The sequence below is a fragment of the Rhipicephalus microplus genome, chromosome 9 (assembly GCF_043290135.1).
Source record: "Rhipicephalus microplus isolate Deutch F79 chromosome 9, USDA_Rmic, whole genome shotgun sequence".
NCBI lineage: Eukaryota > Metazoa > Arthropoda > Arachnida > Ixodida > Ixodidae > Rhipicephalus > Rhipicephalus microplus.
The window spans coordinates 5,709,869-5,721,901 of NC_134708.1; the positions used below are offsets into that span (position 1 = coordinate 5,709,869).

Sequence of the window (12,033 nt, forward strand, 5' to 3'; positions counted from 1 at the left end):
GCAACACGCAGATTAAAGCTGAGCCTTCGCGCTCTCTTGAGGGGAGAGGTCAATGTAGGCGTGATGTTCGCAAGCCAAACTTTGAAAATTTGAGACAGCATACGAGTTAAAAGAAAGAAAATTGACTTCTTGGTATCTCTTCTCTCTCTCTCCTTTTCCTTTCTTTTTAAATTATTACGCAAAACACTCCTTCGAAACATGACAACGTGTGTGAGTGCTTTCATGTGGGTAAACAGGAGCTTATGTAGTGTAAACATTAGTACAATTAGAGCACCATTCATTTTTTTCTTTAGAATTTTTATACTCCCCGGACAACTAATGTAAAAGTACACACGATACGTAGTTCTTCTAGATCAGTTTCTAAGACCACGCTCGCTCCAAACACAATTTAGCAAATAAAAATGTGTCGCGGAGGAAGAAAAAGGGCGAAAGGAAAACGATTAAGATTTTGTCGATCGTAAAATTTAGATGGAGCGCTGTCCAAACAAGCCTGAAAATTATGTTTGCCCAAGGAGCGATGGCTAAAAGCTGCCTCCTCGGGTGTCACGTGGCAGATTGTGCGCCGGATCAGCATTGCCTTGAGCACGGAAACGTGTAGGCGTAAATATATTTTGACAGGCTTCAAGCGAGTTACGCAAAAATCCTGCAGCGTGTTGAAAAAAAAAAAGAAACTTTCATGTCTTTAATGCCCTTATCCTGCCCATCTGTTTGCAGCTCAGGAATAGTCGTCGTAACACCTTTATGCTAGGAATTTAGTCAGATTATTTTATGCTTGCGAATATATTTGCAATATTTTCTTCCCTTCAACGTTTGCAATGCTTCAAAATGGCAAGAAATGCAGTGGCACGTTTAGTGCTGTACATTTTTTTCTTAGCCCCCACTTTCGGCTCACCAGCTAAACTCGGCGTATTATTTTAAAGCACCACTACTATAGGCACACAGTATTGCGTTCAGCGGCGTTGCTATTGCTGCTGCCATCACCGTGAGTGGCGTAAGCGATAGACATGAAAAAGTTACCGGTTGATACAATTAAACGAAAAAAAAATCACAGCATATCCATGGAGTGAATGATAATGAGTGGGGCAAAACGCCCGTATGTCTGTTCGTCCATGCGTCCCTCTGTTCATCCGTCTATCTATCTGTTTGTATGTATGTCTGATACTGCTGATTATGCCTGACGCCGAAAAAAGTTAAACTAAGAGGAGCTTTGCCCCTAAAAAGTAAAATAACACGTCGGGTTGGTGGGGATTCGAACCGAAGTCCCCTGCGTGGCAGTCGAGTGTATTCCCACAGACACTGGTGCTTGAAACTTATTTGCAAAGGGACCATATACAGGCGTTAACCTACGTAACAAAAAAGGCCTGACAAAACACATGACAAAAGAGGAAATAACAACCGGTCATGCCACCATGTCAACTGCGCAACGAATATGTGGTTCAATGCTTTCCACCCACTACAATGTGCACAGTCATATATCATCATCGTCATCAGCCACGTGCAGCATCAAGAAAGTGCGCGAAATACCATACAGATGTCTCGCTGGCACCTGGCTTACCCACAGAAAGAGGGATGATGGCGTGGTTGGTGCTGTCCTACAGCACAAAAAAATTATTTATGACGTATTCTGTTCCTTCCGGAAAGCCATAAATTTGGTGGATCCGTGAGCTTGGCCTTTAAGAGTTGAACGCCATAGCAATATCCTTTCCCTAATGTGTATACTTCAAACACTTAGTGCATGCTTCCTATTGCATAATTTTACTCGAGAAGTGATAATTTTGGATAACTAGAATGTAATTGATAAAGTTGAAAGTGGCTTGTGACATTAAAGCTTTTCCATATGGCTGCATTTTGTGTAATGGTTAATTAGAATGCTTTATACCACGGGTATATGCGCCTGAAATCTCTTCGAACTTGCTATGCCCCCACTACGTGGTCTTAAAAGTCTGTGCCCTACTCAGTGGGTGGTGGGCTTTAAACCATGAACTCATTATGATAATCCCATATTTTAGCACCCGAGGGCAATGTACGCTTGCACCATGCGTAAGTACTGCGATAAGACATGTTGTATTTTTAGGCATGTATACAGGTTGCGTGTGTTTGTAAAGTATGCATAATTTTTACTGCATTTATAAGCAGAGAAAGATATTTTTTATGTATTTCCAAGGAGACGTGTGGCTGTGTGGCAAAACAACTGCTTGCCTCGAAAACAGCCTGGGTTCGATCCGCCCTCCGACCCAAGAACGTTCTTTGCATCTTTCTAGATTTGTCAGTCACGGATGAGTTGATAATTTTTCCCTTACAACCAATGACGCTGGCGCTGACACCGACGCCGATGCCGTGATTTCTGCGAAACGAGGTATTTAACGCTATCGCATCAACCTAATAATCAAGATGTTCTAAGTTTCTTTGCCTGTAGCCTCTAACGAAACAAGACGAGATTTTGAGCACTCATTGAAGAGGTTGACAGTTCAAAGAGAGATCTGAATTTTTGTTACCCCGCGCAATTGAACAAAATGTCGGGCACCTCTTTCATTTTTACCGATCAATATTCTCTGTGCCGCATTACGTTTGAGCATGAGAATAAATCCGCCATATCCACTGATCATGGATCCAGATTCCTTTGAATGGGCCATCGTACCCGATTTGCGCTCAAAGTTTGTGTGGAGTGGGGTAATTATTAGGTGTTCACATTCAAGTTCACGAAATTTCAGCGTATAGAAGGTCAACGATTTTGTTTCGGGGTCAGCTGCGCATGCAGTAGAGCTGTTCCGATTTTCTTCAGCATGACATTCGAACATGACCGCTTCGCAGCGGCTGAAACTCAGGTAGAAGACGACGGCTTCGCTGAATGAAGCACCACCTGACGTCACACACAACATGGCAAAATGACGGTCACCGGCGGTCGACGGGGTTCCGAGCCGGTGGCTTCTAAGGTTCGTTCTGCGATGAAGTATTCTTTAACGCGCCCCTTTTTTGTGTATGAACGAGCGCAATTGACCCAATAGTTCTATTTTTTTTGCATAAAATTGCAGTGCGGTGGGTGACCGTAGCATTCCTTTTAAGTCAGAGTTAGTCCAGATTTATTTTAGGAACAGCGCAGTCAGCAAACGGACGAATAGTAACATGTATGAGGGCTATTCGGTGCAATAATTCAGAAAGAAAGGAATTCGCAATAAACACAGTCACTCCTTTCTCGTTCTCTGCCCCTCTATCCTATGTTGCAGCAAGGTGGCAAGTTGGGCTAGTTGGATAACGTTCATGATTGAAAAGTTTTGTTGAAGCGCACTGAAGACAGACAGACAGAAGAGGCTGACAAGGACAGCGCTTGCGAGCGCTGTCCTTGTCAGCTTCTTCTGTCTGTCTTCAGTGCGCTTCAAGAAAAATTTTCAATCTATCCTATGTGTTTACTCGCCTAAGGTGCGAACAAAGCAATTGCAAGTTAGAGCAAAGGTTTTCACCTGTTTCTTTGACGTGCTGTGTTTATTGCGCGATCCTTCCTTTCTGAAGGAATCAACGAAACAAGCGCCCGGCTTGTTTTCATCCTTCGTTCATGCACGACTGCGCTGTTTTTTTAAAGATGTGCCTCTTAAGTTGATTCTTGCGTTCACTTCTTTTTTTATGCCTAGTGTGTGTAATTTACTCCAAGTTTTGAATCGTTGTACGTGCATTTTTGACCACTTTTATGTTAATGGGTGCTTGAAAATGTAAAGCACATTAATTTTTCTCTTTAGCTGTTGATTGCAATCTACATATACTCTACTTCATATGTTAGCGGTAGTTGTAATTACACTTGTTGGCATTGTGTATGTTAAAGATATTCCCACTTCTGCTTGGGCCCGAGTAAATGCTGCAGCATTTGTAAATAATAAAAAAAGATTTACCAGGAACACACGGTGGAACAAAAGGTGGGTCCCAGACACCGGTCAGGCTGCAGCGGTACACTGGTGCCGCTCCGGGTGCTTGGAATTCGAGTCCTGCGGGACACGACACCTGACAGATGGTCTCGACGTGTGTGTGGTTGCAGTGCCATGACGATCCACCCGCGCCCAGCGTGTGGCCGTCGCACAGGGTGATGGCTGCGAACGGCAAGTCGCCGGTTCAGGGCTCTGTCGAGCACTCTATTAATAGCTTGCACGTGACGTGATGACACAATCGCACAGCATGGCTCCAAGTTGGCGGCGTGCATGACGTCAAGGCAGCATAATCACACCGCTTCTAACCTGCTTCAGTGCGATAACGAATTCGCCGGTCCGTTATTGGGCCTCTGTTCACTAATAGCAAAATAAATGGCATCTCATCGGCTGATAAAATTAATCTAACATCACAATGCTCACGTCCCACCGTGTTGGTGCTCCAACGTAACTATTTCAGTGACGTCAGAGCAAGCTGTATGTAGTGGCTATGGTGGAAACTGTCACCTGCTGTCGGAGGTCAGTCGACGGACCACTTTTCGAACCCAGTGAGATCGCTTGAAGAAACAAACATTTGCGTTCTGAACAGGAATAACTGAGTGATACACTTTGTATGTTTTAAGCACATTCAGCGAGACTGTTTAAAAACCTTGAGGAAGCTTGCTTCAATCTGGCGCTCCATGCATATTTGTGTAGATGTCCGACCCGGTAGCAACTAAGCTGTCACACAGCCAAGCTTGAAGGTGCTGTTTTGTTTTCTACCATGGTCGCTAGAGTTCGAAGGAAGTGAAAAGTAAGAGAGCTCTCGCGCTTAGCTACAGGTGCGTGGTATTGAACCTCTGGTGTTCATTAAGAATGTTGTGAAATGAAGTTCTGGCACAATGCTTTTACTTGTTTTGTTTTAATTGTGCAACAACACCATGTTAATTTTTGTTGCAGTCTCGTGCCATTTCTGGAAACACATTTGCCATATATAGAGGGTGTTCAGCGGCCTGAGTGCGAAGCTGTATTCAAGAGATAACACACCTTTTCAGGCTTTCGCTTAGGCCAGCCTGACAAATATGCTTATTTCAGCTCAATTTATTTCGAGCTACATCCTTCAATACAATGTGAATTATAAACATGAGACTGTTTCAGCGCTGAGAATTATATAAAGAATGAATGGAGAAAGCTGCTATGTGTTCCAACTTCGCTCTTGGTGCGAGAAATGAGCCTTGGCTAATAGAGACGAAAAAATACCATACTCACGGTACTGGCAATAGTCTCCCCTGTACTGGTTGGAGCAGACGCACCGGTTGTTGCCGTAGCAACGACCCCCATGGAGACATTGAGGCTGACACACTCCTGCGGGTCCCACGAAGAGCAAAGAAGGGAGGAAGATGAAGGGGGGATAGCTAGTGTATTTACACCGGAACTTGTGTTATTTAGTAATGGTTTATTGAACAATATTGTGAGCATTCGGACACGCCTATACAGGATGAGGGGAATAAAATTACACAAGTGTATGGGAAGGATAAAAATAAAGAAAAATAGGAACACAAAACGCAAAAGCACACTGAAAAATTGGCTGAAAACTCCTCTGGCAATCAACATTAGAAACTTTATTTTTCTACAGTAAAGAACAAAATTTAAACAATTGCAACATTAGTCAAACGACATAAATGCGATTATAATTATAGATTCAATAAATATCGCTCTACAGTATAATGAGGGAATGGCATCGCATATTGAAAAGTACCGTGCAGTTGCAAGAATGTTCATATGAGCTTTTCAAATACACTTCGAATTTTGCTGTCAAAGCTATTCACTGCATAAAAATTATTTCTTAGCCATTTTATTCTGGATTTTATTTGCCCATTGAAAAGTTATGAAAAGAAATGTTTAAACTTGTTTTGTGCATTGCCAGTGATTTGTAGCATTGATGATATGTACGTTGAAAACACACAGTAGAACAATATATAAAAGAGAATCTTTTTGAAATGGTAGTGCTGCCTGTGATCTTCGTGTTTACTATTGTCGGTAATGTACAGTGCGTATATACTCTAAATTTCAGTCTCTAATGCAGGCAATTCTCTCTGTTTTGCTTGGACCAGCTGTCCTCTAACAGTGAGCAGAAACTTCAAAGGCTTGCAATTAAAACTTTACATGTTTTTTAGCAAAAGAGAGATTTCACAAAACAGTGATCAGATCTCTTCATTATCGTTTTATTTAGTTGCTTTCTTTATTTCGTGCAAGATAGATTCTCATCGTGCGCATTTCCCGTTTTAAAAGTACTTAGAAGATCTGCGATCACTATGATAAATATATGCAGCGACCTTACTAACTGTTGAGACTAAAACTTAATTAAAAACTTGTGATGAGATCCACTGTATACGTGTCTCAGGATGTCTGCGCATTTGAGAGATGTGGTTTGAATAGTTCCAAACATTATCATATGTACAGTTTTGAAAATGTCATCTATTTCAAATCTTCAGTCAAACTATGCGATAAAAAAGCCGATTACGCCAAAGCCGAATCTTCGCTACATTCGTTACTTTTTCCTTTTAACCTCCTATATAATTTTAACCTCCCATAATACATGATAGCCCAGCACGTAAATTGCCGTGCTTCTGAGCTCGAGAGCGTGGGCCACGGCAGCTGCACTTCAATGTGGGTGAATTGCAAACACCAGTGTGCTTAGATTAAGGGGCGCTTCACAGAACCCCAGGTGGCGAAAACCATTCCACTGTTATACCCCCCCCCCCTCCACCCCCATTCCCATCAGTTATAATTGTTATCACTCCCGTTTCCCTTCCTAAAATGTTCTGGAGCCAGTAGTAGGCCATCCTACCTTGACCCTTCTCTCTACTTATATTGATATGTAAACGTATATTAACAAAAAGAAATGGCATTGGCTTATCTTAGTTATGCCCGGGTGCGCGTGCCGAGAAGTGCGGTTAATCTTCTTGTTTAGCTTTGTGGTCTGCGCGGTGTTTGTCAAGGGACAAAATAAAATTCATAAATAGACTTATCAGGTGACTCCCACGTGCGTGATCCGCATGTGCACCCGTTTTTTTTATTATGTCATTGCGACTGTTACTCGTTCGTTGTTTTTTGTTACCTCTAAGTTCACTTTCTTCCTCTAATTAAGCTCAGCTGGAAGCTCTACGCCTGTGTATCTGTTCCCATAATCTTTTTTTGTCTTCATCACACAGTTAAACTTTTTCGAAACTGTTACCATATCCTCGAGACGTGTAGCTCGCTATTTCTCCTCGGCTCATTGCCTCTTGTTTTCAATGTCATGACGAAGCCTGACAGGCTCTCTAACTCTCTTTTCATATCTGCTGACGAACCTCACCGAGCTGACTCTTCTATACTGTGTACGATGCAAAGGCGGCTCCTCCTCTGTTGCCGCAAGCCGGCGTTTCTGGCTTCTCCTATGACGTCATGCCATGAAGTATAGCGACAAGAATGCAGCTGATGTGGTTCTCCCTACAAAACTAACATAATTTCTTCTTAAATGCTTCGTAAAACCTGTATTTAAAAAAAATAACGTTGAGGGCTTTTAAGGAATAACGAGCCCCACAAATTTTTGTTATTTTTTTTCTTTATAGAAAGCACCTCGTGCGAGGGATTATGGGTCAGTTTCTAGCTAGCAATAAAAATTCGTGCTTCATGGCGCTATCTACAAAAAAAAAGTGTTCCACGCTCGCTCTCATGGCGAACTAGCGTCACTGACTGACACTCCCACGTTTGCAATGCCCATATATATTCTATAAAGTGTACGGAGTAGCTCAGTTTGCAGAGCATCTGATGGGTCATTCGAACACTGCAGGTTCGGTACCAGAGGCAAGTTGCCTTTTCGTCTACTTTTACAGCGAAAGGAGTCATGAGATCACAACAAGGGTCACGCACGCTGTAGTTGTCTGCCCCCGCCGGTGTGCGTAATCACTATCGTGTGAAATAAGAAAAAAAATACTGAGTTATTGAAAAACACCAACGACACAATGGGATTTGAACCCGGGTCTCCTACGCGACAGTCCAGTGTTCTACGAATCAGCCATGCCGGTGTTTTTTTTAATGTTATGCATTCACTCAGCAACCATTCAAAGGTGCACATACATATATACATATAAAGTCCAGAAAAATAAGAAAAGTTCTTCAAAAAGTTTATAGCGATGAACACTTCAACACGGTGGAGTGCCAGTCTGGTCTGAAATCAAGTTCTTCATAAATGTCGTCTCTGCGATGTACTAGAGAAAATAGAACACTACTTTATTAGCTGCAAAGATGCCACTCTCTTTTGGGACATCCTTCAACGAACCATAGAAAAACATTTTACAATTAATTCATATATACTATACGTTATCTTCTTCCGACATGTCTTGATGAAGTGCCCTTTGATATGTCTTTTCTTATGGGACTGCGCAGTCTGTGGAAAACGCTCATGCAACACTGTATATACTGCAGAATCAACGACTGCTACAAGTATGCAGTTCATGCGTATGGCTCTTCAAATTATAAAAAAAAAGTAACCATGCCGGTGCTTGACACACCGTTGCAAACTGGCTTTAGGCAGCCTTCAACCAAATGCCATACCACGCGGATTGCGTAACGAGTTGCTAATCGAATGCCTCAACCCATAACGCTTCAAACATAGCTCTTCATTTTCGTCAGCCACAGCATAAAAATGACACGATATTTATTCCAAATATGTATCGGGTACCATGTTTAATCGTAGAATGATGAAGGATGGCATAGTGAATTTCCCCCCAGAAGCATTTTAGTAGAACTTCGTTCATAAGTACTGTTGTACTTATGTTGCTTATAGAAAGGTCACGCTACGCTTTCTTTGCCAATCCGCCAGAGTGGATATGTGCCATATAGGAATCAAGCCAAATTGAATGCCTCCCTATTACACAAAAATTATAATTATGATGATTTATTGCGTAGTGGGTACTCTGCAAGCGTACTTGTAGCCATCATTCCAAAGAGCGTGCAACAAAGTTTAAGCTCTATAAAGACCACTCTTTCAACCTTCGCTGTGAATCTGTGAATGTGCTGCGCAGGCTTGGTGTTTTTTTTTCTTCTTCACATTTGAATTACAAGTACTGCCAATACTTTTCTAGGTTTTCTTTTCTGTTTGTCTCACAAACAATAACGGGTCCTCATAATTTCCGTTCTTTCACGTGTAAAGCAGGTTGTACTTTAAAAAAAATCAGTGCATTTTTGTCGCGGTATACAAACCTGCAACAGCCAACACGCTATCTGCATCGTATACACACCTTCGCAATCGGGAAACCGCTGAAGTGGCGTCCACTGGCGTGTCGTGAGATCACAGTTCAGTGTCATGTGACGTCGCCCGTCGGGAAACTGGAACCCAGTCATGCAGTTGGCTGTGCACCGCCTAGAAGTCATGCGTACGAAAGGCCACATGTATTATAGCAACAGTACAAAACATTTGCTTCTACCAGCCCCATGATAGCGCATTTTCTTTCTGTATGAATATTCATTTTTGCTGACATCCGATATGTGCGCGTACTGAGCGAATGTCAGCAGTAAATAAGGGGGTCGTCAACACCTCTGTCAAGTTCAACGGCGCATGACATATTCCGAGTCCGCTTCCAGCTTTGACTTGGAAATAACCAAGACTACAAAAATAAGTAACCATGTCGCGCGTAAACTTGAGCAGCAAGCAGAAAGTGGTTGAACATGTGCCATAAATGTCATAAGCAGTGTCGTATACAGAACTGTAAGTGCAAACATTTTCATAGCCTCGTCACATATCGTCTGATGTCACGTGGCAAAAATATCTATCTCGTATCCGCAGCGACATGCTTGGTGTAACTACAATATTCTAGCTTGCTTTATTTTTTGTTATTTGCGCAATGCCAAACTCAGACGGCAGCTCTGGTGCTCATCAGCTCCGTATGGTACTAACGATCACCGTTGATCACGCCAAATTACACTGATATTAAGGACCCTCACAGCGCATGCTTGGATCGTCTCCCCTCCCTCTCTCCCCTTTCATTACCTCTCTCTCCCCCCTTTTCGCATGAATTCACGCTTTGCTTGATTCCAGTAGATGTGATGGAAGCAACAGATGCCAATAGATGGCAACTGCTCGTGAACGCGAGCGCGCTACGAAAGGGCAGGGGCGAGCCAAGTAGTTTGCGCAGCCGGCCACTCGTTTCAAACGCGACTTCGAAGACCCAGTCTGTAAGGTGTGCGATTGACTGCGCTTCGACGACGACCTTACGCTGGTCAAGAGCATCAAAAACAAAGCGAAGCACACCAACGCGCCACGGCTTGTTTGGAGCACGTTTGGCAACATCGACTTGAAGGGCACGGCGTCAACGACAAGGTTAACAGTGACAACGATGACGATGAGAGTCTGCTGGAGCCGTTGAAGTTGTACTTGGTGTGCGCATCGTGTAAGGACTCGTTGGTGCGTGGGCACACACTGTCGAGGAGCGTGACATACGGTTACCGTTACCCGCCTCCACCCGTTCGCCTACCCGAGATGAACGCTACCCGGGGAGTCCCAAACCAAACCCAATTACGCAAGATTAACTAGATAGCCCCACCACTCTACGACATATTTACCCGAGTTCTCCCCGTGGGAAGATGCGAACGGCTTTTTATTTATCTGTTGCGACTTCGTGTTTTTGAACGCGCGAAAAAGTCGCGCCTTTTTACGCGCACCTCAAACGCTGGTGGTGCGCCTCCGTCACTTCCCACAGCGTTACGAGACGCGTGCCAAAATGAATTAGCGTAGGGCAGAAGCTGCGCCTCCGTAGCTTTCCCTTCAGTGTTAAGAAAAATCGTCGCCGAGTATACTCGCCAAGCTACGCCGACAGCATGACAGCTCGCGACAGCCTGACCCTTTCTCCGGATTTGATATTGGTGCAGCTTCCATTCACTCGTGGAAGGATGGGGCACAGCAGGCACATTTATACCTCTCTTGTTTACTATGTGTACAGAGGTGGTGATTGAGCGTGGACCAGTTAATTGTCACATTACCTTAATATCTATACAATACGCCATGAAACCCGTACTGATACAGCTGGGCTGTAAAACGAGTGCACGCTCACGGCCCGGTCACAACAGCCGAGACGCATGTTGAGACATGCCCTCGAATCCTTGTTGCGGAAACGGTGCCTCAGCTCTTATTTCTGTTCAGATGAAAAACCAAGCTGAAAACAAGGAAGCCGCTTCTCGTCACCGCCACTGCGAATGAACGGATGTGGTCGCGTCGGTGTGAACGATCGGGTGCGCCGTCGTCTTGCGAAAGCATGCCGGATGGAACTTCACTGCTACTTCATTATGGCCGCTCATATATGCCCATTCAGGAGGCACTTCTTTATGCACTCGTGAGACTATGAGGTTAGGCCTATAGATACGCATTAAACAGCACCATCCTGTCAAGATCTTCTGAAGCTCTCCTTTACTGACTGAAACATGTTAGAGCAAAGCAAAACCGGTGAACGCAAGATCGAAGACTAGGGCTGTGTTCCAATACTCCCCGTAGACGGCTAATTAGACAACTAAATGGACGGCGGCAATCTTAAGTCCCATTCCAATTCTCACGTAGCCGGCAAAGTAGACAGCTCCGAGAAGACCGCATCGTAGACAAATACGATGCAGGCTACTTTGCTGTCCAAAGAAGATGGCGGCTCAGCGAATCGCTCAGATAGATCAAATCTCGCCAGAATAGCCGTCTGCACACAAGCATACGCTTTCCCAGACGCTCAATGTGAGTAACATTTATTTGTTTTTGGTTACAACTGTTAGGTTTGTTTCTTTTAGCTTTTACTTCTCGACGCGATGTGGCGCATCGTCGCGTAAAAGCATTCTAAACGTGTTCCAATTCTCGAACAGCATGGGCTCGGTGCGGTCTTCTAAGCAGTCTGCGTAGACTGTCTACGTGCTGTCTAAGAATTGGAACACAGCCGAGGACACGTGCAACTTGCATCCATAGGTAGGCAAACTTGCTCATAAGTCGACTCGCACATATTGAAAGTAAATTTAGTGCAACAGTCATCGCCCATCAGCAAGTTTAAATCTACTTGCTCAGACTAAGTCAGCCTCGTGTATAGCCGTGAGCGAGTTAGGGTCAGTAATATTTTGTCGAGTTAGTCCC

General features: G+C 43.8%; 1 protein-coding gene across 3 annotated transcripts in view; it reads right to left on the bottom strand.

Moving 5' to 3' along the window:
• LOC119164825 (hemocytin-like) overlaps positions 1-12,033 on the bottom strand; it is a 191,340-nt gene that overhangs the window by 164,113 nt on the left and 15,194 nt on the right. For all 3 annotated transcript variants that reach the window (XM_075873025.1, XM_075873023.1, XM_075873024.1), the window contains exons 4-6: positions 9,176-9,297; positions 5,160-5,255; positions 3,882-4,076 (exon numbers count right to left, since the gene is read on the bottom strand). In XM_075873025.1, coding sequence (XP_075729140.1) covers positions 3,882-4,076; positions 5,160-5,255; positions 9,176-9,297 — 413 coding nt within the window. The remainder of the gene's footprint in view (positions 1-3,881; positions 4,077-5,159; positions 5,256-9,175; positions 9,298-12,033) is intronic.